The following is a 24,663-nucleotide window of genomic DNA, read 5'->3' as shown; positions in this document are numbered from 1 at the left end:
TCTTTCCACTCCCCTCTGCAGCCTTGCCTGGGGTTTGGGAGTCAGACCGGCCAAAAGTTAGGTCATAACACAGGTCAAGAAAGCTGATTCCCACTGATGGGATGGATGGCAGGGAGAATGGAGAAGGGAGGAGGGGAGGTTCTGGATAAGTGGGATAGGAGTTCTGGAAAAAGGAGGGTGGGACATCCCAAGTGGCAGGAACAGCTCCAGCATGGTCCCCAAGATGGAAAAATGCAGGAAATCTGTCCCAGGAGAAGCCAGCCCACCAAAGCCCGCCTTTCGTCCCCACAGGCCAGGTGGAGTCCACAGAGGGCCCTGGGCAAGCAGGGGGCAGCGGTGATGGGTCCTGACGGTGGCTGAGCCCCCAGCCCCTGGAATATGCAGCCCGGGGGAGCCCCAGGCAGCGGCGAGGACGCGGTGGCGGAGCCGGGCGGGAGGCATGGTCTCCACCTACCGGGTGGCCGTGCTGGGGGCGCGAGGCGTGGGCAAGAGTGCCATCGTGCGCCAGTTCCTGTACAACGAGTTCAGCGAGGTCTGCGTGCCCACCACCGCCCGCCGCCTCTACCTGCCTGCTGTCGTCATGAACGGCCACGTGCACGACCTCCAGATCCTCGACTTCCCGCCCATCAGCGCCTTCCCGGTCAACACACTGCAGGTAGGGGGGCATGGCGCGGGGCCCGGGCGGAGGAGGGGCTGGGCGCTGACCCTGCTGCCAGCTTTGAGAGCTCCGCACTTCACCACCCGCCACTCTGCTAAGAGCTTTGCCGGGATCCCATTCATTTGTGCACCGGTTCATCCAACAGATATTTGAGGAATGTGGCTCAGGTGGTAAAGAATCTGCCTGCAACACAGGAGACCCGGGTTCGATCCCTGGGTCGGGAGGATCCCCTGGAGAAGGGAATGGCGACCCACTCCAGTTATTTTTGCCTGGAGAGTCCCATGGACGGAGGAGCCTGACGGGCTACAGTGGAGTCGCAAAGAGTTGGACAAGACTGAGCGACTAACACCTTCAATGTGTGCCTGGCCCTGTGGTGGGCACTAGGGTCGAATAGGGCTCAAAACAGAGAGCACTTTGCTCTCAGGGAACTCGTAGTCTGGTGAGAAGACAAACAGGCAATTATGTTGATGACTGTCATGACTGGAGGGACACAGGGAACTAAGACAACCCTTATGGGGGCATCCATCCCACCAGGTGTGTCAGGCTGGGGGTCCTGGGAGGTGATGTCTCAGCTGGGTGGGATCTCGGCAGGTGAGGGCCAGTGGAGAGAAAGACAGAGAGCACCAGACGCCTATTAATATTCTGGGCTCTGCCTCCCATGGCCTCAGACCCACATCATCTATAGAAGAAAAGGCTGGGGCCTGGGAAAGGTGTGTACTCAGAGGCCGGAGACCCCCACCAGGTCTCTTGCTCTGTTCTTTCAGGTGATGCTCTGTCCCCTGAACTCAGAACTGGCCCCCGGGGCAGCCTTTCCTGCTGGGGTTGGATTCAGATGACCCCAGGGCCCCGGCTCACAGGGTCCCACCTGCAGGCCTGGGTCCTCCTTCCCTCTCTCTAGGTCTGGCTTGAGAGGGGGTTGGGTTGGCTCACTGAAAAAGCCCCTGACCGGAATGCAGAGTTTCTCCAGGAAAGACAAACAGAGGAGGCCCCGAAGGCAGGGGCTGTAGCTTGGCCACTTGTCACTATGCAAATACAGTAATTTCTCAGATGGGGCTGGTGGGGGCAGGGGGAGGGGGAATCATACTTGGCATTGTCTCAGCAACTCCAGGCAGGAGGGCCTTGGCCCAACCTCTGGGACACCTATCTTTCCCAGGTCCAGGGGTGTCTGCATCAAAGACAAAAGCCTGGTCCACGCCTCAGCCCTGGGGGACACTGTGGTCAGGGCAGTGGGTTCAAGGCCAGATGTTCGTGTTCTCCTCCAAAGGAGGCTAACTGTAGCCCGAGTGAAAGCTTAGCTTCCACCCTAGTCCTGTGCATTGAGCTGAGTTTATTTTTTTCACATTTTGTTGTGTGTTTTCATTTAATTTCAATTTCAGAATTGGTAAGATCCAATTTAAAAGCCCAAACCTTATGTTTAAAATACAAAAAGCACACTCAGAAATCTCAGCCCCATTGCTGCCCTCCACCCTGATTCTGGCTCCACTCTCTAGAGCCATTCTCATTGGCTTTTTAATTCATACTTCCAGTATTTCTTTATGCAAATAAGAAAACGCATTCTTATTCCACTCCCCTTCTTGCATTAAAAAAAAAAAACTATCCTGCACCTTGTTGTTGTTGTTTGGCTTGACATTATAACCTGGAGGTCTTTCCACATCCATACTTAGAGATCTTTTCTTCATTTTTTTTTTAAATTTTTTAAAGTATTTGTTTTCACTTGTCTTAGTGTTTTTAGCTGTACTTTTTCATGTTGTGTGTTGTTATTTTTTATTAATTTATTTTAACTGGAGGCTAATTACTTTACAATATTGTAGTGGTTTTTTCTTCTTCATCCTTTTTTCACGGCTACACTGTATTCCATTGGAGACATATTAGTGGAATCCCCTCTTGCTGGACAGGTGGGCTGTTTCAAAATTTTTGCTTCAAAACAATGCCACAGTGAATAGGCTTGTAATAGTCATGTTATACATGTGTGTGTGTGTCACTCAGTCGTGTCCGACTCTTTGCAGTGCTGTGGACTGTAGCCCACCGGGCCCCTTGGTCCATGAAATTCTGCAGGCAAGAATACTGGAGTGGGTTGCCATTTCCTTCTCCAGGGGATCTTCCCAACCCGAGGATCAAACCCAGGTCTCCTGCATTGCAGGCAGATTCTTTACTGTCTGAGCCACCAGGGAAGCCCCCATGTTGTACCTAGGAAGGTATTCGCGTGGAATCGATTTCTAGAAATGGCATTGCTAGGTCAAATAATAAATGCAGTTGGAGTTTGAAAGGTGCCACATTCCCCTCCCCTTCTGTTGGGTTAGCCAAAGTTTGTCCATGTTTTTCCTTAAAATAGACAGATAACTCTAAGGTATTACGGAAAAACCCAAACAAACTTTTTGGCCAACCTAATACAAAAGTGCATATTTTGTGCTCCTTTGAGAGACGTTACATGAGCACTTGTTTCCCTAACGCCACCAGAGAGTGTATTGTCAAACTTTTGTATTTCTGATAGTCTGAAAAATGAGCTAGGATAATCTCGGTGTACTTTTTATTTACATCTCTGATTATGAGCGAAGTTGAGCATCATCTCTCCATATGTTTGAGGGCCTTTGCTTTCCTTTATCTGAAAATTATCAATGCCTTCACCCATCTTTCTGTTGGATCACTGGCCTTTTTCTTCTTGGTGGACCCTGAGTTTTGGACTCTCCAAGGATGTCTAAGACTTCACCCCTAGAGCACAAGAAAGGGACATGGTACCAAGAAATGCTGAGACAGGATCCGGCATGCCCCAAGGAACAAATAGTAGAAATCCCAGGGGCTACTGTCTGAAAGTAAGAACACGTTCTTCTGCAATGCCAGATGAGAACCAGCCTAGGAGGGCGGCGTTTCTAGGGCCTGAGCCTCAGCTGTTGCTTCTGTGGTCCCTCTCCTCCTATCAGAGAAGGGAGTGGAGGTTAGAGGGTATGTGCAACGCACCAAAGGAGTGAGCAGCAAATGCATGGCTGGCACCCAGGTGGCTCCCTCAGCTCCCATGTCCTTGGAACTGGACTCAGTTTCCATAGCTCCTTCTCTGTCTTGACACAGCCCCAAGATGGCCCTTTACCATCTGGAATGATTCATGGAGCTAGCTGGAAGGCAGGCTGAGCTTTCTTGCTTGCTCCCTTCAATCAAGGGTGAAGGGACAACCCAGCCAATCAGGAGGCTTCTTCCCCTGCCTCTTTGGACCCCCAGAGAGGAGTGGGTGGGAGGCAGCCTGGAAGGTCCCCTTGAGGAGGTAGCAGGTTGGGGGGAGCAGTGGGACTATCACCCTCGAAGGCTGGCAGCTGTTCCCTCTCCCCAGCAGAGAGCTGTTCCCTCTCTGCCTGTTTCCCCACCCCTCCCACTTCCCACTGATTACTACTCCTTGCAGTGGGATGGCGGAGGAATGGCAAACACGCAGGGTCCCAACCTCCCAGAGGTCCCCATGTCCAGTGGACTACAGTCTGTCCTGGCCTGAGAAGCGAGTTCCTGGTTTCCTGTGGTTTCAGATTTGTCCTCAGCATCTTCCCCCCACTCCCCCACCCCCCCGCACCAAAGTTAAAACTCAGCACAAACAAAAGATGCCACATCATCCCCCTGGAGAAATCCACTGCAGCAGCTTCTAAGCCTTTGAGTTGGGAAGCACTTGTCTGGAGTCAGACTTAACTCTCCCCCACTGTCGCTCAAGCCTCTCCCCTTTTCATCCTTCTCTGCAGTGTAGAGCCTACTGCAGTCCTCCAAGCCTGGTCCCTACCCCAGTTCAGCTCATAAGCTGGTGCCAGAGACAGGCCTGCGCCTCCCTCTCGTTTTTTCCTGGGCTCTGGTTCCTAGAGAAAACCCTCATCCTCCTTGTCCTGGGAGGTCTCTGCCTTGCCAAGCTTCCAGGAGCCCCTCCTTTCCACACATTGGCTGCCTTCTGCTGCCCTTGCAGTTCTCATGTGCTGGCAGGTTAATTGGCTAATTAATCTCTTAAAGGAATCTTCCCTTTAGTGCACTCAGCCTTGCCAGGGGCCTGTTCAACTTGAGTTGCAGCCCTTTCCAGGAGAATTTGCCACTGGTGTTCAGGAAGTTCCATCTCCCTGGAGCTGCCCTGTGGCCCTGGTCTAAATCAGCCCCCAGTAGGCATCCGGTCTCAACCTTTTTCACCTCAGAGCTGCTTCTTCTCAACCTTGAAGCCAGAGTGAAGCAAACAGAAGGGGCACCTCAGGCAGCAACCTATGGGCAGCATTACAGGCAGGAATTGGGTCCAGGTGGGGTTCAGGACCATGGAGAGTTCTCCAGCCTAGGCTGTGGCATCCAAGAGCCCGCTAAGAGCCTACAGGTGTGAGGCCCTGATGGGAAGGGGGAGGAGGTATGTAAAAATGAGGAAGGCTGGGTTCTGGTCCTCTCAGGAGCTCACAACAGAATGGGGGACTTAGGGATGGAGAAGGTATAGAGCTGTTGCTCTGACCAAGGTATCATGCAGCTGTTCTAAGAACACAGAAGATGAAAAGAATAGTCCCTTACTTGCAGGAAGGGTTCTTGGAGGAGGAGGAGGCATCTGTTCTGAGGCCTGGGGAGACAGGATTTCAACAGGTCCAACAACTAGCTCAAGGCTGTGCTCTTGGAGGCATTTAATAAATGTAATCGAATAAAGGACTGGATGGACAGATTGGGGCACAAAATGGGACCAGAGAGAACTCAGCTCCAGGCATGCATGGGACAGACAGTGGCCCTGGAAGTCAGACAGTGTGAGCTGACCTATCCTGGCTTTGAGGTGGGGAAGGTGTAGCACTGAGCACTTGGATTCTGCCCTGGCCCTGGCCTGGAGACAGGTGAGTGTGGAAGGTTTAGGGTGCAGTGGCAGCTGAGAGTGCTGCATATTGCTGGAGGTGGCAGGGGGCACAGGGGGCCCTCATGACTGCTCTGACCTTGCTGTGGTTGGGGGTGTTGCAGGAATGGGCAGACACCTGCTGCAGGGGACTCCGGAGTGTCCACGCCTACATCCTGGTCTACGACATCTGCTGCTTTGACAGCTTTGAGTACGTCAAGACCATCCGCCAGCAGATCCTAGAGACAAGGTGAGGGGCTGAGATACACTCCACTGCCACTTAAGTGGATGCCCCCGTGCCAGCCACTTCCTGTGAAAAGGGTGCAGGAATGTCTGGTTCCCACACATATAGTTAAACACGCACTCACTCCATTTTGCTGTCCCTGTTTCTGTTAACCCCTTTTGGGACCCATACCATGGGCTGGCTAGTTAAGATCAGAGGCTCCAGGAAGGAGACTTCCAGGGCTGCATAACTAAGCCAGCCTCAGTTTCCTCATCTGTACAATGGGGAGAACATTATTATTACGAATGCTCCACAGCATGCTGGATGTAAGTTTCCCCACCAGGGATCGAACCCATGCCCCTGCATTGGGAGTGGGAGTCTTAACCACTGGGCCACCAGGGAAGTCCCGGGAGAACATAAATAACCTATCTTTTTTATGCCAGTCATAGCGCCGCGCCTGGAACAGAGGGATGGTAGCAGTTAACAGGGATCAGGCACAGCCCACCCTACCTTAGGTCCGGGGCTTGTGAGACGAGAGACGGTGGGGTGCTGAGCGGGCTTCCCACCTCACCCTGCAGGGTGATAGGCACCTCAGAGACACCCATCATCATCGTGGGCAACAAGCGGGACCTGCAGCGTGGACGCGTGATCCCGCGCTGGAACGTGTCCCACCTGGTGCGCAAGACCTGGAAGTGCGGCTACGTGGAGTGCTCGGCCAAGTACAACTGGCACATCCTCCTGCTCTTCAGCGAGCTGCTCAAGAGCGTGGGCTGCGCGCGCTGCAAGCACGTGCATGCCGCCCTGCGCTTCCAGGGCGCGCTGCGCCGCAACCGCTGCGCCGTCATGTGACGCGGCTGGGCGTGGGGCGGGAAGAGAACTCCGACGGCCGGCCGGAGCTTGGGGCCTGCGACACCCCGCAGCCACGCACCTCCCCCGGGGAGGGGGAAGAGGCCGAGGGCGGCGAGAGGGCGTGTCCCCGTCACCACCCGGTCCCGCTCCTCTCCGCCCCGGGACGGCCGCCTCTAGTGCTGTAGTTCCTGCGGTTCCCGGCCCGGCCCCAGGGGCGCCCCGTCCTCCGGGATCGGGGTGTGCGCGCGGGACACGCAGGGTGGGGGTGGGGTGGTGCTGCCTTGGCCGGACCCCCCCACCCCCACACACACCCGTCTTCTCCAGAGAGTGTGTGTGGTGTCTTGTCATCGCTCCGCGTCGTCTTTCCCCGTGTCTGTATGTCTGTCTGTCCGCCCACGCGTCTATTGGTTCCCCACCCTCTCCACCTTCCAGCTTCGTTCACAGGGCTCTCATTTCTTCCATCCCCTTGTCGCGGATCCTGGCAGCTTCTTGGTGAGGCCAGCCTTCTGACCGTCAGCATCACCGGCACAGGGCAGAGAGATGCGGGTGGCCCACGGACCACAACTGGGGTCCGAGGGTTGAGGTCCTAAGGTCCGTCAGGGGGAGAAGGCTGAGCTCTCCCCCTTCCAGGGAGACCTCCCCGCCCAACAGCCCCCCCAGAGACACAACAACCTACCTTCCAGCCTTAACTTGATGGTCCGTCCCTGCCGGGTGCCCCTCACCCTCTTCCTGACCCTAAAGCCAGCTCACCCCCTGGGTTAAAAAAAAAAAAAAATTTTTTTTTTTTCTTCTTGACAGAATGTGGAGAGGGAATGCCCCAAATGATAGATTTATTTACATGATGCCAGCTTCCAGCCCTCTATTCCCTTCTGGGTTGGGTGGTCTGCCAGATGGGGGGTGTGGGGGGAGGGGCTGGTGGTGGGCGGATTGAGGGAGCAGTCAGGTTATTTCAGCGAAGACTCTTGTTTATTTCTGCATCTGACCCCAAGCTGACTGCCCCAGACCCTGCCTGCCTTGAATCTCAGACTACCCTGATTAATCTGGGAAGGGGCAGAGCCACCGAACGAATTATGCACCCCCCCTGCTCCCGTGCTTGGGGGCGATAATGCCGGCATCCCTAACCCCAGACGGAGGCCCTTGGGATCTGATGCCACCTTGTCCCAACACCTGATGATATTATGCCCTGACCCGCTCCGCCCTGTTTTCTCCAGCTGCCTGGCCAGTTTCTACCTCTCGTCACCAGAGCTGATCACTGTCAGTTTTGTACCGACTTAGAAATAACAAAAGAAATGAAGACCTGAGTGGCCTGAGGAGATTACTGGGGGACTTGGAGGGCGGGAGAAATGGTGTGAGGCCCCCTGCCTCCGGGCCAAGGTCTTGAGGCTGAGCCCTCAGCCCTGCTCTGGTGGGAAGATAGCAAGGTCCCTTGTTAGGAGAGAGACAGAACAAACTAGCTCCGAGGTAGCAGAGCTGTGGCATACAGACCAGGACACCAGGCAGCCCAGGGTGATGATGAAGAGGAGTCTGGGGACCGGGTCATGGGTGGCGAACTTACCATCCAGATCCAGTGTGAGAGGGAAGCTTTGATTCTTTCTTCCACTTCCCCAGGTGATGCCCCCTCCGCTCTCTGGGGCTAACGCAGCTCCACTGTGACTGCCCTGACTTTGGGCGGTCCAGTATCAGGGTTCCAGTCCCTGCTGTGCTGCGTGACTTTGGGCAAGTGACTCTCCCTCTCTGAGCCTCCCTCTGAAGCAGAGGAGGTGGCTCCCCTCCCCCACACCTTGGAGTGGCCGGGAGGGTAAAGAAGAGGGACTGCCCCCTTTCTCCCCTACATCCTTGCCCTCTGACTCACCAGGGGCATGGGTGAGGGAGGGCAGCATCTCACCTGTCCTGCTGCCATTACCCCCAGCTCTGGGGCACCTAAAGTAAGGGTGAGGGACCCAGGCCTCTGGCTGGCCCCCATTGGAGCAGTTGGAATGTATCGCCTGGCCGGCCCCCCCTTACCCACCCTCCCATCCCTCACTACACCCCCAGATCTTTGATTTTGATTCCTTCTGCTCCCATGCTGAGTCTCTGTCCTCCTCCCTGCCCCCTCCCTCCCCAGGGTTTCCCACCACAGGGTCTGGAAGTGTGTGACGCCCATTGCGCTGTGATCGGAAGTCAGATTAAAAATCAGGGAGTGTTTTCCCTCGTTTCTGTACCAAAGTGTCGGCTCAGTTCCTGCCGTGGGGACGAAGGGGCTCCCTACGGCGTCTGCCTTCTGAGCTCTAGGTGATGAGGTGGCCTCAATCCTAAAGCCCAGGTCAACCAGGAGAACAAAGGGAAAGGGGGAGTTGGGATGCATCTCTCTCCATCTACCCCGCCTTGGAACCCTCCAACTGATCAAAACCATTCAGAGGATAACATTCTTTCTGCCACCTTCTTGGGCAAACTTTCATAAGTGGACTCAGGCCTAGCTTCTGGTTTTGTGTCTTCCTCCCACTCAGGGGTGAGGTGCTAACTCCATGGGTGTAGTTGTGTTAAAGAATGCTCTCAACCATCCCTCTTGACTCGGTGATCTCAGCTCCCAACCACCAGGGTAGAGTTTTGAAGTCACACATGCTAAGTGCTAAGTTGCTTCTGTCATGTCGGACTGCGACCCTGTGGACCATAGCCCGCCAGGTTCTTCTGTCTGTAGGATTCTCCAGGCAAGGATACTGGACTGGGTTGCCATTCCCTATTCCAAGGGATCTTCCAGACCCAGGGGTTGAACCTGTGTCCCTTAGTCTCCTGCGTTGTCAGGTGGATTCTTTACCACTAGCGCCAAGCCCCATAGGAGCCTGTATGGGGCAAGCTTGTCCCTGTCCATGGTGCTGATGCAACAGCTGCTCTGGGGAAGAAGGGCTGTCTGGCAAGGTTGGCTGAACCTCCAAAGGCGAAGCATTTCTCACCCTCTAGCTCCCTGTTCCTCGTCCCACCCCCGCCCCCACAGTGGGAAAAATGATGCCACACCTTTCTGCATCACCACAGTCATAGAGTAGACTCAAGAGCTGGGGGTTCAGGGGCAGACCCTCTCATGTTTAATAACATAAGAGTTGTGGAAGTGAGTCTGGCCAGAGAAGAGGGCGCAGGAACTGGGGGAGCTGTTTTGGGAGAGGGTAGCCCCACCATCCTGGAGTTGGACTGAGACTCATGGATTGCCTTTCTGCTCAACTGAGCAGATGAAGTCTCTATTTGCTTTCTAACCTCTCCTGGCCAAGGCCCTGTATTGAGGGGAGGGAGCTTCCCTTTTGTTCCTGCAGTTGGGAGTGCATGGGCATCTTTTCACTTCCCTCCTCGGGGTCAGGGAGAAGCATCTTCTCAGACCCAGGACTCCTCCTCAGGTGAGAGGGGGACTGGATCGAGCTGCCAGGGCCCCTGGCCCTCCAAAGGCGGGGAGCCGCTCTCCAGTGGGGTGGCTGGCTGTCTCCTCTCCTTCCGTCCTCCTCCTCCCCTGCCGAGGCTGCGTCCACCAGGGTTGCCTCCCCTCCCTTACTGCCCAGTGCTGCCCTCACCAGCCTGCCTTTGGGGGGTGCCCTGACTGGACCCTGGCGCAGGTAGGTCAACGGCTTGGGGATCCGTGATGGCCGCTTCTCAGGCCTGTGATCTCTCCGGGGCCGAATCCTGGGCCTCAGCTTCAGCTTGTAGATGGATGGGATTCTCTGGGGCTTCCGGAGTGTTCTCTTGCCCTTGCTTGGACATGCCTTGGCTCTCTCGGAACTGGGGTCAGAGGGTGAAGGTGTGAGGGACTCTGGGCTGGCAGACAGCGTAGGGGCTGAGCAGTCCTGTCCCCCTTGGACCTTCGTCCTGATGCCCTTGGCACTTGGGTTTGCCATTGTCAGCCCACTCTCACGGGCTCTCAGTTTCCCTTTGAGGCTTCCTGGGCCTGCAGTTACAGCTGGCACAGGGGAGCCTGGAGGAGCTGCCTTCCAGGCTCCCAGGTCCACTTTAAGGAGGGGTGGGGGGCCCTGAATCAGCTCTTGGATGACTTTGTCATAAAGACCCCCAGGATCAGGCCACCACCCACCCAGACTGGGCATGTAGACACCACTGCGAGGAATGACTACAGACCCAGCACCCTGGGGGTGGGCACCTGCCATTCCTAACAGCTTCATGTTGGTTGAAAGCTCCTCCTCAAGGCTGTGATGGATGCCTTGTTCCTTGGTTCTGCCCGATGGCAAGGGGGTGCACCTCCTCTCCCGGTGCTGTGGGCCCAGGCCCCAAGGCCCTCCAGCCTCCGCTGTCACCTGGACATCCAGCTTCAGGTCCTCCTGCCCCTCTTCCACAGAACAGTGCTCATGTCTGGACCCAGATAGGTCTCCAGTGATGGCCCTTAATGGAAGGGGGCCTCTCTCCAGTTCTTTGCTGGGACCTCCACTTGCAGTTCCTGCAAAGCCTCTTCCCGGAGTGGGGGGGCGTGCTGGGGGCAACTGGATGGGGATCTTGGTGGATCCTTTGACAGGGGATGGAGAGCAGACAGGCTCTGGCTCCTTGAGCTGCGAGGAAGTGCCCTCAACCTCACCCCAAGGTGGTCGCCTGGGGCCCACGGACATGGCTGGGCTGGGAGAACGGGGCAAGGGGGACAGTCCTCTTGCTGGCGTCCCTTTGGCAGTGGCCTCGGGGGCTCGGAGTCTCTGGGGGGTCGGGGTCCTGGCATAAGTTCCCCGGCTGTCTGTCCTCTCATGAACCGAAGATGTGGGAGTCCTCCCCCGGGGGGATTCAGGGGGGTGTCTCTCCTCCCTCTTCCCTGAGGAGGTACACGGTGGGTCTAGGCCCCTGGGAGTGGGTGAGGACTGGGGGCTGAGGAGGTTGTCCCCAGCTGGCAGCTGCCTCTGAGATGGGGCGAGCGACTTCTCCTGGCACCTGAAAGAATGAATCATATACTGCAGGGTCATGTAATCCAGTCCCCTGGCTCTGGGAAGGGATGGCCTTCTCCCAGCCAGAACTCCCGGGGGGTTAGACTTTATGTGGAATGTAGACACTCCCTCTCCCCCATGACTGCCAGAGATGCTTCCTTAGAGCAGATACTGTTTAAACCTGTTCCTCCCACCCCGTTCCTTGAGGAACAGGTAGAAAGCAGCCTGGTCTGGGCCCCAGGTTGCTTAAGATCCCATGAGTATAGGTGAGCAGTTTTGGGTGGAGAGGGTCTTCGTTTCTGCTGTACCATGAAATGGACAGACAGGCCTTGGGTAAGTCTCTTCCCTTTACGGCCCTCAGCCTCCTCATCTGTGAAATGGGATGACGTATGACGTAACTAGATGATCCTAAAGGTACTGGGTGCTTCTTTTTTGGTTCTGAACACCTGAGCTCCTGCTGGGATGGCACACTGCTGGGAGTCCTGCTCCCCTTTTCTTGGGTTGGGGTGGCCTCTGGGCATGTTGACTCCAAATCAGGAAAGGGCTCTGCCCTGTCCCTCCCCAGTACCTCAGCAATGGTGCTGTCTCTCTGTGGACCCCTGGGCCAGCTCTCTGTTCACGCTGGGGTCTGGGGGAGGAGACGGCAGGGGGCCTCAGCTGTCGACCTGAAGAAGTATATGTCTTCCAGTCCACGGGGGGCAGTGGGCTCTGGGAGCGGCTGATGGTCATCGTAGGCTGGGGCTGCGAGGGCCCGTCCTGCACCCTCACTTCATGCTGCACAAGGTGGGCAGGGGGCTGCAAGAAGCTGCCTGTCTTGTGTGCTACCAACCAAGCCCCCAGAGAGAGGAGAGGAGGAAAGGGTTAAACTCCTGCTGATGGGGTCCACAGTTCCCTCCCCCAGCTGCTCCCCACCCTGAATCCCACATTAGAGACACTGGGACCCACTGGGACAGTGATAACATCAGAATTTCCTCACAGGAGGAGTTTAGGGCATGAAATCTGGTTGGAGGGCCCAGGTGGGGGACTTGCTTAAAGCTGCATTTGTATCGCAAGTTCCCATCCTTTACTGAGATCGCATGCTTATTTGGGATGTCTTGAAGTGCTGATGGAGATTAAGGGAAGACTAAAGACCCTTCCAAGTCATGCTTGGTGCCTCCATCAGAGCCAAACCTAAACCCAGCTGACACGCTGCTGCTGCTGCTGCTAAGTCATTTCGGTCGTGTCTGACTCTGTGCGACCCCATAGACGGCAGGGTCCCCCGTCCCTGGGATTCTCCAGGCAAACAAATGCTGATTCTGAGTGTTTGGCTTTGGCGTCATCTTGTGGTGTAAACTGGTACTACACTATGGCTGCCCACACCGGTACCTTCCACGGTGTCTTTCTCCATTGCCTCGCACACCTCTTGCCCCTGGAGATCAGACCTACCTCCCGCCTCTGCTCCTGGCCTCCCAACCCAGAGTCACAGAGAAGGGGCTCCCCGGGGACTCACAGAGGGACGTGCACCGGCAGGGGTCATGTTTGTCCAGATAGTGACCGAGTGTGTCCCAGCCGCCCCCCACACGCACCATCACGTGGTTCCGGAGGATCTGCAGAGGGCAAGGGTGAGGTGGAGGGCAGGGTGAGTTTTCCCCTCTCCCTGGACCAGCCTGCGGGCCTTCAGCCCTAGCTCGCATCCGTGTACACACACACATGTGTGTGGTTGCAGCCCAAGACCCTCCTGTGACTCGCATCAAATCATACATGTTGTCAAGGGTGGAGGCCAAGCTGACGAACGGCAGGTTGCCCCACAGAGAGACACAGGACCTCACGAGCATTGGGTCGTCTGGCCCCGGACTCCCGTCTCTCTCTTCACGGTGAAGGGGTTCAGACCTGCACCCGTTTGTATCAGAAACGGGCCCTGGCTTGGCTCTGTGGTGTGTGTGTTTAAAGAGTTCGCGGGAGTCCAAGCCTCCACTTCCTCAGCGGAGACAGGGCGCCGCACTCCTTCCCCACCTACTTCACAGGGCTCTCGGCTCAGGCTGCGGGGCAAGGGCCGGGGAGCTGGCTCTGCCCCCAGGGGCGGCCTGGCCCAGCGAGAGGACCTAGCCGCGCCCCTGGGCACAGGCTCTTACTGGTGAGGGGGCCAGGTATGGGCGGGGGGCTCGCGGGGGGCACAGGTCAGACCCGTACTAGCGTCAGAACCACGTGCTCAGAAGCTGCGTGTGAGCGGCGGCCCGCAGCTGAGCCATACAGGGAACACAGACTTGGGCCGGGGCGGCGAGTCTCAGGCCCCTTGCGGGACCAAGCCTGTGCGTGGAAAAGTGGGCGTACCTTTCAGCCCCGCTTCTGCCTGAAGACCCCCGCCCCGAACTAGGCTGAGGCAGAGGTAGATGGGGGTGGGGGCTGTTTCTAACTGCCCTAATGGGAGCGGGCAACATGCTTGCCAGCTTTGCCAGGAATCTTCTGGAATTCCCAGAGGGAGAGAGGGAAAGCCTTCTGATGGATAGCTAGAGGTGGATGGTGATCTCCTTTCTTCACCTTCAGGCCTAGGTGAAGTCCCACAACAGGATGCCGGACCCTGCTGACCCCCCGGGCTCCCTCCACCCCCGTCTCCCAAAATTTACCCGGATGAAGATAAGGGTGTTGGAATCTCCCACGCGGTACTTCCCCTCCGACACCTTGATCATGGAAAATTGAACTGGGCAGGTGCAGTGGCTCACCAGGCTCTGAACCTGCGGGCGGCGGGCACTGGGTTCAGCCCTCCCCTCTGCCCAGGGACCCAAGCGCCCCTTGCACTCCAGGTCAAGCTCAATGGGCCGCCTGCCTACCCCCCCCCCGACCCCAGCCCCAAGGCTTCTGCAGAGCCAGGACTGGGGGCTGACAAGCGAGCAGAGAAGGCACTTAATGACTCAAGGAGAACAAGACCTTGAGTGGTGACCTAGGGCTCAGCGCTCTCCTGGGTCAGCCGACAGGGGCCGAGGAGTGTGACGGTTAAGGTGGACCTTGGGATCTGACTGCCTCCCCTGCACTGTAGACCTTGGGCAGGTGAAGAAACCTCCCTGAGCTCGATTCCTTGGTGGTGGAAGTGGGTAATCGCTCCCAGGTCGCTTCCACCCCAGGACCCGCTGTGCGGGACGCAGGCCGAGCGCTTCACGTGCGCTGGCTCACCTAAGACCCACAGCGGTCATGGAAGGTAGGCATGGGAAAGGTACATCCCCACGGTACAGAAAAGGGAACCGAGGCACAGAGAGGGCAAATAGTCTGCCCCAAAGTCACAGAGCCGCAAAGCATTGAACTAAGACTTGAACCCAGCCGTCAGAGAGGGTGCTGGCGTCTGCCTTTGTGACCACCGGCCCACGGGGTTTAAATGAAAGAGGTGTAGGGTGCTGGATTCCTAATGAAAACGACGGTGGCGGCTCAGAGTGGACACGACCTAACTAAAAACCACGGGATCGGGGAGTGTCGGGGTGGGGCCTGGAGCTCGAGAAGTGGGTGGCTGGCCGGCTGGCTGGCTGGCTTGCGGGGGGGGGGGGGGGGGGGGCGCGGGGGGCGGGGCCTGGGGCGTGCCCCAGTCCTCACCAGCTGGTCCAGGTCGCGGGAGTGGCAGGACCGGCGCGCAGGGGGCGCTGGCGGCGGGGGGTCGGGCGGGGGCAGGGCCCGCTCCAGCCGCAGCTCCTCCTCGATCTCCTCCTCCAGCCGCACCAGGGTGGGCGCCGCGACGCCGAAGCGCCAGGCCCGGCGGCCCAGCTCCAGCAGGCACAGCACCACGTTCTTCACGTTCTTGCGCGACACCAGATCCTCCGTCTCGAACATCAGCACCTCTGGCCCGGGGCGAGAGGAGAGCAGGCAGCCTGAGCCCCCTGCTGGCGCCCCTGGAGAGAGCGCAGCGCGTGGGAGAGCCCTGGGGCCACCCTGGACCCGGGGGAAGGGGAAGCAAGCTTGGGATGGGGGTTAGCGTCTCAGGATCTTGGCGTCAGGCCAGCCCCTCGGAGGGGTCGGGGCAGAATTGCTCGGGTACAGAGTGCACAGCAGGCGGCCGCCTAATAGGAGAGGTGGGGGCAGGAAGAGGGAAGGCAGCCAAGACAAGGAGCCCAGTTCCACCGGCCCTTCTCTCTGCTCTGTATGCCAGGATGGATTCAGCAGGAAGAAGCACTCAGGTCTCTCACTTCCGGTAACCACCAGGCACCCCAGACTCAACCTTAAGCCCATGCATAACCTGGCAGGGTGGAGTACAGGCTCCAGAGTCTGGCTCCCACCCACCGGCTGTATAACCTTGGGCTAGTCCCAGCCTCAGTCTCCTTTTCTGTAAAATGGGAATGCTGTCTGTTTCATGGGGTTGTGGTGGGGATAGCTATATGTCTGCAGGCAATGTCTGGCCTGTGGTAAGTGCCCGATAAAACACTAGCCTTTATCAAGGCTGCAAGCCTGCTCCATACTGTTGAGGCCAGCAACTGGTGGCGGGGCCTGACACCCCCCGCCCCTCCTGCCTCTGCCCCATCCCTACCACCAAAGGCTGGAGGGTGGTGAGCATTCAGGTTCATCCCTGCCACTGGGTTCAGGGCCAAGGTAATGAGGAAGGCTGATATGTCATTCCCTGAGTCCCACAAGCCCCAGCAAGACTGGCTGGGGTCCACTTGCCTCCTCCCCACTCCACCGCAGCCCAAACTCCCGCCTTCTCCATGCCCCCTCTGCCTAGAACTCCCTGCCCCCCAAACTTCTATTTATTCCCAAAGACTGAGCTCAAATCTCCATCTTCAACTGGGTCTTTCTAGGCCTCATCGGGTGGCTGTTTCCTCCCATCTCCCCAGCACAGAAGCTCTACTTGAATTTCTATCAGTTGGGCTGTAATTTATGCATCTTCTCAGCTCTCTCTCTCGGGCGATAACTTCTTTTAGCTCTGATAGGTTCTCAGTCCTCTCAGCACTCACTGCCCAACCCTGTGTGTGACCCCAAAGAGACAGGTGCTCGAATCATTCATTCAGCACATTAATTTATTTGGGATTTACTATGGGATGGGGGAAACTGAAGCATGAAAAGGAATCAGGAGCTGGCCCAAGGCAAATCTGGAAGGAGGACCCCTGACCCCTGACAGCTTGAGCCTCAGAGAGGAGATGGATGCCTGGCAGGAGAAGGGTCTTAGAGGGGTGGGGGAATCAAGGGGGATTACCTTGGATGCCCATCTCCTTGCGACACCACTGGATGAAGTTGGAGATGTTGTCCCGGGCCTGGAAAGTGCAAGGCTGGGCAGCCTCATTACAGGAAACCCCGGCCCGGGGCAGAGGAAGCCTCTGGGCTTGGGCAGGTGTCTCAGCCAGGAAGGCCAGGGCAGCCTCAGTGATGGCGTTGGCATGCTGGCACAGCACCAGGCCTGTCTCCAGCACCTGCAGGAAGTTGGCTGCACTGATGTCCAGTCCGTAGAGATCCCGAAGCCACTCGGCCAGGTCCTCCTTCATGGCTTCTAGGTACTGCTCGCTGGACTTAAAGGGCTGGATGCTGCACACCCGAGGCTCCGGGGTCCCAGGTCTTCTCCTGCCGGCCCGGGGCTGGGGCATGGCCAGGCCGGGCACCTCCACTCTGCTGCAGCTGCGTCTTCACTCCTGCCACCTGTGGGGTCTTGGCAGGTTCCCCCTGACTCAGGGGTCCTGTTCCACCCTCTGAGAGTCTGGGACGGCTCTGCTACTCGCCTCTGCCTTTGGCCACCGACACCATCGCCAGTGGGCTGGGCCAGGCCAGGCCCCCACTCCCCCCCATTCTTCAGTCCCTGCTAGAACTTTCCTACTTGCTAGCCCTGCAGAGGCCTCACGCCCCAGCTGCCCAGTCTGCTCAGAGGTCGCGGGTTCCCAGGACAGATGGAGGGGAAGACACTCCTCTCTCCCCCACAGGGCCAGACAGGCCACACTAGCTGCCTCCCACCCCTCACCAGCCTGCCGGGAGTCTGGCTGTCTGTCGGCCTGGCCTCTCCACTTTGCTTTCCTCTCCTTGGAGACCAGCGGCTGCTACAAACACTCCTTGTTAACCCTTCCCAGCATCGGCTGCCCTGGGGCCCAAGGAGCCAAGAAGAGGCTGGGGCTGGCTTATCGCTCACTTGGTCAACCCCAGGAGAGGCTTTTGGGAAATGGGAGGAGGGGAGCAGGGCCAGAGGGTGCTGTGCCCTTCGGAGTTCAGTGAGCACTGTCGATTAGGGGTGAAATAGACGCAGCCCAAGAGTCCAGAGCCACGAGTATGGGCTTGGACTCTCCTGAATCCCCCTGTGACCTTCACATACTGTCTTCTCTGTGCCTTTGTTTGCCTCAACTGTAAAATGGGAATAACAATATCTCCCTCTCTGGGGCATTGTGAGGAAGAGAGGATTCGAGGATGTGAGAAGTCTCCGACTGTCAGGACTGAGGGGTCCCAGCTTCATCGATTCTCCCAGCAGCTCCGGCTGTGTGCCACGATCCCCGCCTTCTCTGGAGAGCCGGCTCCGTCCCCCCACTCTACCCACACGATTCCTCCAGAGCGGGCTGTCAATCATAGTTCCTCCTCCCTGGCCACAGGGATGCATGCATTCAACAAATACTTCCTGCAGACCTGCTGTGTGCCATGCGCTATTAGAGTGCGTGAGGATGTAGCTGTAGGGGCTTCCCTTGTGGCTCAAACAGTAAAGAATCTGCCTGCAATGCGGGAGACTCGGGTTCGGTCCCTGGGTCAGGAAGATCCCCTAGAGAAGGGAACGGCTACCCATTCCAGTATTCCTATCTGGAGACTGAGGAGCCTGGTGGGCTATAGTCCATGGGGTCTCAAAGAGTCAGACTGAGCCACTCACAATTTCACTTTTCATGTAGCTGTAAATGAAGCCCCTGTCCTCACGGAGGCTGCTTACATGATGGTGGGTGATGGATGATAGATAAACATATGAATCGGTAGTGAGTCAGATGGTGATAAATACCAGGGAGAAAACTGAAGGACTACAGGAGATGGGTTGGGGCTGGGGGATTTTCTATAAGGTGGCTAAGAAAGACTTCACTGATATGGTGATATTTGAGCAGGGACCTGAGAGAAGTGAGGAAGCAAGCCCTGCAGATGTCTGCTGGAAGGGTACCCTGGCAGAAGGAACAGCCAGGACAAAGGCTCCAGGCGGGGGAATTCCCTGGTGGTGCAGTGGTTAGAACTCAGCACTTTCTCTGCGGGGGCCCAGGATTCAAGCCCTGCTTGGGGAACTAAGATCCTGAAGCCTTGCGCTGTGACAAACAACCAAAAAAAACTCCAGGCAGGTGGATATTTGGTATATCCCAGGAATAGCAATGACAGGTAGAATATGAGAAACAGGGGAAATAGGGTCTCTATGTAGGGCTTTGCTTTACCTTTTGGAAAGTAATTTTCTTTCAGTTACTTTCTAAAGGCATCAAGATAATGATTGTTGTACCCATTTTACGGATGAGGAAACAAGAAAACTGAAGCTGGCAGGAGGGATGGACCTTTCCGTGGGGATGACTGAGTGTCCTCATGACATGGCAGTGGGCTTTCTCCAGAGAGACAGAGCAAGACAGGAGCCACAGGGTGTTTTATTACATAGCCTTGAAAGTCACACTCTGTCAATTCCCACGACATCCTATCAATGACCGAGGTCAGCCTTGTTTCATATGGGAAGGGGCTACATCAGAGTGAATACCAGGCAACAAGGGTCATTGGGAGCCATCCTAGAGGCTGGTTACCCCCAAGACAGAGGAGCTGTTTCTTTTCCTTTCTTGTTAATAGGATCCTATCTTGTTTAGGTATTATTCATGGATAGAGTTTTCTTGAAGGGAAGATGGGCCCAGCCCCAAAGAGAGAAACTGTCAAGTCTTCCAGTCATTCTGTGAGCTCTCACTGCTCTTTAAATTAGACAGAGTAAGCTTTTGAAATTTCCAGTCAAGATCCAAAGTGGCTAGGGGCTTCCCTGGAGGTCCAGTGGTTAGGAATCTTTCTGCCAATGCCAATGCAGGAGACATAAGTTCAATCCCTGGTCTGTGAACTAAGATCCTCCATGCTGCGGGGCAACTAAGCCAGCATGCCAAACTACCAAAGCCCGTGCTTCCTTGAGTCTGTGCTCTGCAACGAGAGAAGTCACTGCAATGAGAAGCTCCTGCTCTGCAAGGAAGAGTAGCCCCCCACTTGCTGCAACTAAAGAAAGCCTGGGTGTAGCAACGAAGACCCAGCGCAGCCATAAATAATAAAATTTAAAAAGAGAACCAAGGTGGCTATAAGCTCCTTTAGTAAACGTAAGGATATTCAGGTTTGGGGAGGAGACTGTTCTCCATAGGTCTTCCCTATTTTTTGCATGTCTTACAAGCAGAGGTGTTTCAAAGGTGTTTATATAGTGAAAAATCTTGGAAGATACAGTGTCTTTTTCTGGAGCAAAAAACAGGTTTGGTTACTACCCAGTATAAAAAAAATTAGGGTTCCCTAAGCTCAGGGTTCCTCTTACAATGCAAACCACTGCATATGCAGGTCCTACCTAGCACCCATGGGACAGTGGGCCAAGAGAAGATGACACCGTATGCCGATGCTGCTGTGTCATCAGTAATGAGGCCTTTTCTCTCTAACCCAAGAGTCTCATGTGTTTTGGCAGCACCTAGGAAAATACAGTCGGAGAAGGCAATGGCAACCCACTCCAGTATACTCTTGCCTAGAAAATCCCATGGACGGAGGAGCCTGGTAGGCTGCAGTCCATGGGGTTGCTAAGAGTCGGACACGACTGAGTGACTTCACTTTCACTTTTCACTTTCATGCACTGGAGAAGGAAATGGCACCCACTCCAGTATTCTTGCCTTGAGAATCCCAGGGACGGGGGAGCCTGGTGGGCTGCCATCTATGGGGTCGCACAGAGTTGGACACGACTGAAGCGACTTAGCTGCAGCAGCAGCAGGGAAATACAGTGGGCTAACTTGCTAGCTTGCACGTAGGGTAAAATTTTAGATTCTTTACAGTTCTTCACAATGTCACCCCCACGAGATTCTTGGAGGCTGGTCTGCCCTCTTGGTTCTACATCTCACCAAACTGGGAGATGCCTGAAGGAAGAGACCCATGCCCCCACTTCCGACCTGGATGGAGCACCATGTCATGTTCCCCTAACAGACTGGGATCTCCTTGACTCCAGCAACTGTATCACATCAGATGGAGGCTCTCCAGACCTGGGTTTGCATCCTCTGCCCCTCTGAATACCACTGACTCTGCCCAAACACCCCACTGTCAGGCCAAGCAATGAAGGAGTTTCCCCAAGTTTCTACGATTTTATTCCTTTCCTGAGCCCCAGCTGTCACACACATACCGAATATCCAGAAGCTACCCCTGGCTTTTACCTGAGCTCTGCTTCCTATAACTTGACACCATGTCCTCTTCTCCTTGGAGCTAAGGCAGTGAGCTGGAGGTGGGTGGGGTGGGAAGCAGGGATGAGGAAGGATGGGGACTGAACTGAAAGGGAAGGGGAGAAAATAGTGATGTCAACAGACATAATGCTTTGCGTGTCTTCAGTGGGCCAGGTAAAGTTTGGTACTGCACGGCCCTGACACACAGAAAGAGAGACAGAGGGTCAGAAAGATAACTAACTAACACTCAGATAGAGTTTCATTTATGTGGTAGAGTTGGGAATTGACCCCAGTCTATGGGGGGGGGCCAAAGTCACTCTGTGCCTGTGTGTGCTAAGTCACTTCAGTTGTGTCCGACTCTTTGTGACCCTATGGACTGTATGTAGCCCACCAGGCTCCCCTGTCCATGGGATTCTCCAGGCAAGAATACTGGAGTGGGTTGCCGTGCCCTCCTCCAGGGGATCTTCCCGACCCAGGGATCAAACCCATTATGTCTCCTGCATTGGCAGGTGGGTCCTCTACCACTAGTGGCACTTGGGAAGCCCCAAGGTTACTCTCTGTCCCCTTTAATACCTTCCCAAGAGAGAAGGCAGGGTTTGGGATGGGAGTTCTAGAGAAGGCAGTTATTCTTCGGGTGGAATCCTATGGACAGGTGAGATTCTAGCCCCGCCCCCTTGTAATCCAGCAGAGGCCCTGGAGACCAGACAAGCTCTGTGGAAACTCTGCCCCATCCCTCTGCCTGATCAGGGGAAGAGGGCAGCACGACTTTGGGGAGAATGGATAAACACGGTGAGTGGGGCTGGAGGAGGGGTCTCTCGACCCCAGGGCGGACCAACAAGCTCATCACCATGGCAACCCCAGAGTAGAAGTCCAGCCTTTTCTCAGTTACCCATCCATATAGAAGGCCTCGCCTCTCTCGCTTCTGAATATTCCTGACATCTGCTCTCTCATCTTCAGCTGCTGCTGTTCGGATCTTTGTCTTCTCTGGCCTGGACCACTGTAATGACTCCCACGTAGGTCTCTGCTTCCTTCTGTCAGAGGAAACATCCTGAAGGATGTTCTGAGCACTTCCCTGTGTCAAAATGTCAGAGGCGTCCCAACTGCTGAAGGACAGAGTTCAAACCCCACAGCCTGGCCCCCAAAGCCCCAAACTCCCTCTCCAATTCCTCATCCTTCCCACATGTCCCCAGCACCCCTTCCTGGCTGTGCCCTAGGTCTGGCCTTTCACAGCCAGAAGTCTAAATGTGTTTTCCTAAATAAAGGTACAGCGGAACTTGGGGACTGCCTGGCAGGCCAGTGGTTAGGACTCTGTATTTCCACTGCAGGGGGCACAGGTTTGATCCCTGATCTGGGAACTAAGATCCCACAAGCCATGTGGCTTGGACAGAAAAAAAAAAAAATACAGTGGATCTTGTTTCTCCACCTATAGCAATACCAAGAACTGATAGAATCTCTGAAAAAACTTTCTTTTTGGAAAGCTTTCAAAAGTCTTGGTTGAAATTCAAAGCCACCTACCAGGCAGTGTCGGGAAGCAGCAGGACATGTGATATAGTTAGCCAGGTCGTGCAGCTGGTATTCAGTACGTGTGGGCTGGAACACTAACTTTATTATCATTCCCCTTTGTTTCCAACCTCTTTAAACAAGATGGGCAGGGATCAATGGAAAATTTTCTAGACCTTTCTAGGGAAAACGCCAGGAGCTGAGTCTTCCCTGCCCTCCTCCTTTTTTTCCTTGCAAGTCTAGCTCCCCAGATCCAGAAGACCACAGGGCACACGGTGGGGCTGGGCCTGTGTCTGCTGAATGAGTGGTGGACACCTCCTGGTAGGTTACTTCCAGGTCAGCCCAGCAACTTCCTGCCGGCCAGGACTGCTGCTTGGGATTGTGGAATTTGTGCCCTGAACATCAGCAAGGGGGGATCATGGGTGGCTGAAATCCAACTGGTAAGGTTGGGGTCAAGCCTGGAAGGACAAATAGAGGCCTTTTCCTAATTGGCCTTCCCGGCATGTGTGTGGGGGGGTAAGGGTGGATTTGCACTTAGTCCGCCCATAACGGGCGCTTTTCTGGATTGTTCTGCGCATCGGAGGCGCCCTTTCCTAATCGTGCAGAGGCGCTGTGTGCTCTCCTGCCTGCCTACCCCGTCGCAAGTGACGCTGGGCTTTCTTAAGGCAAGGCCCATTTTGAAGAAGGAAATCCCGTTTCGTGCAGAAAACAAAATATAGACAACCACCTATTAAAATTCCAATCGGGGCACTTCCTGACTATTGACAGCTGCACAGACATCAGTCCCCACCCCGGGGCCAATTAGAAGGAAGCGGATGATGAGCCACTATTCCAGGGCTCAAGCCTCACTGCACCTGCTTGTTGCTGGCTTCCCCGCCGGGTCCCAGCCCTGGGCCAGGCGCTTCACACAGACTCCATCTGATACCTGCTTTTCAGTAACCCTTGAGATGGGCAGTTTCCTCTCCATTTTACAGATGGGGAAACGGAGCTTGACAGAAGCCACCAGACCTGCCCTGAACCTTCTTCAGCTGGGAAGTTCAGGGACCTAGGAAATCAGGCCCCTCTTTGCCCAGTAAATCCTGCACACTTTGGAAACCCTCTCTTGAAATTTTGCTGGCCCCGCGCATCTCATGCACGTCCTTCGGGCGCCTGCCTTTTTGGTGGGGATCGGGTTAGGCGCCACAGTCAGGGCCCTTCACTGATTTACGGCCACCCCCCAACACTCGTGCAGGCGTGAAGGCCCCCTTGTGGAAGAAGGAGCTGGAGGAGCCCCGGGCCAGGGAGGCAGAGGCGGAGGCCGAAGCCGCGGAGGAGGAGTCGGAGTCGGAGTCGGAGGAGGACGAGGAGAGGCCGCCAGAGGAGAGCGCGGCCGAGGGCGAGGCCAAGGCCGGCGGGGAGGCGGAGGGCGGCGAGGGCCGTGAGCGGGGCTCGGTGTCTTACTACCCGCTGCGCCAGGAGTCCAGCACCCAGCAGGTGGCGCTGCTGCGGCGCGCGGACAGCGGCTTCTGGGGTTGGTTCAGCCCCTTGGCGCTGCTCGGAGGCCTAGCCGCGCCGGCCGACAGGTGAGGGCGCGCCGCGCGGCCGGGGCGGGAGGCCTGGGGCGCCCGGTGCGAGCGAGCGGCGCGGTGCCCTGAGCCCCGGTCCTCGCCCGCAGGAAGCGGAGCCCTCCCGAGGAGCCGTGCGTGCTGGAGACGCGGCGGCGGCGGCCGCGCGGCGGGGGCTGCGCGCGCTGCGAGATCCTTTTCTGCAAGAAGTGCGGGAACTTGCACAGCTCGCCGAGCTACGTGGCGCATTGCGTTCTGGAGCACCCGGATCTCGGGAAGGCGCGGCCTGCCCACGACGGCCCCTGAGCGCCACCACCCCCACCACCACTCCCTGCCTCTGTAGCCCTTCATCCTCGCCTCCACCCCAACTGCCCGCAACCCTCCTCTCTCTTCCCCGACTTCGATCACGTGCCGCAGAGCCGCCCTTCCGGGGCGCCCCCCTCTCGGAGCAGACCAGCAGGCACATCCCCGTTGGGGCGGCCCCACCTGTTATCAGTGCGGAGCCCAACATCATCACCTGGAGGTCTGTTCCTGCAACAGCGCCTCGCCGGTCAGCACGCGGTGCCCATCGCCTACCTGACTCCCGTCCCCTGCCCACAACCCTATCACTTATTTCTTGGGTATTTCAGGTTCCTTCTGGCCCGGTGGGCAGAGGCATCGCCTAAAATAAATAACCCCTCTGGGAAACTTGCCCCTCCCCTCAAATCCTCCAATAAAGCCTCGGTTCCAAGTGTCAGTGCCTAAAGGAGGGGCGAGCACCCCGGTGAGAGTGATAAAGATCAACCCTCCTTGCCCTTTCCCCGGGTTCAAGCCGGAGGGAAAAGGGCAGGCGGAGAGCCTCCTCCCAGCAGCTCCGGGCTGAACCAAGCCCTTGCAGCCAAGGGCAGTTAAAGGCCATTCTCC

At 56.4% G+C, this 24,663-nt stretch overlaps 3 protein-coding genes across 3 annotated transcripts; 2 read left to right on the top strand and 1 right to left on the bottom strand.

The window, feature by feature from the left end:
- The first annotated feature begins 439 nt into the window (after positions 1–439).
- Positions 440–6,537, top strand: RASL10B (RAS like family 10 member B). Its single transcript, XM_052658696.1, has 3 exons — positions 440–655; positions 5,591–5,715; positions 6,267–6,537. Exons 1-3 carry the CDS (start codon positions 440–442, stop codon positions 6,535–6,537), a joined length of 612 nt encoding a protein of 203 aa, XP_052514656.1.
- Positions 6,538–9,876: 3,339 nt separating this feature from the next.
- GAS2L2 (growth arrest specific 2 like 2) lies at positions 9,877–16,942 on the bottom strand. The gene is given in 7 exon segments (XM_052658774.1): positions 9,877–9,995; positions 9,998–11,418; positions 11,980–12,232; positions 12,901–12,997; positions 14,015–14,122; positions 14,970–15,211; positions 16,558–16,942. Coding segments are annotated over 7 exon segments (2,625 nt in total).
- Positions 16,943–21,492: 4,550 nt separating this feature from the next.
- C19H17orf50 (chromosome 19 C17orf50 homolog) lies at positions 21,493–24,066 on the top strand. Its single transcript, XM_052657798.1, has 4 exons — positions 21,493–21,505; positions 21,674–21,729; positions 23,393–23,778; positions 23,871–24,066. The coding sequence occupies exons 1-4, from the start codon at positions 21,493–21,495 to the stop codon at positions 24,064–24,066; spliced, it is 651 nt and encodes a 216-aa protein (XP_052513758.1).
- Positions 24,067–24,663: the final 597 nt, after the last annotated feature.

This window comes from Budorcas taxicolor, chromosome 19 (genome assembly GCF_023091745.1).
Source record: "Budorcas taxicolor isolate Tak-1 chromosome 19, Takin1.1, whole genome shotgun sequence".
In the NCBI taxonomy this organism is placed as follows: domain Eukaryota; kingdom Metazoa; phylum Chordata; class Mammalia; order Artiodactyla; family Bovidae; genus Budorcas; species Budorcas taxicolor.
This window is presented reverse-complemented; position numbering and strand designations above follow the sequence as displayed.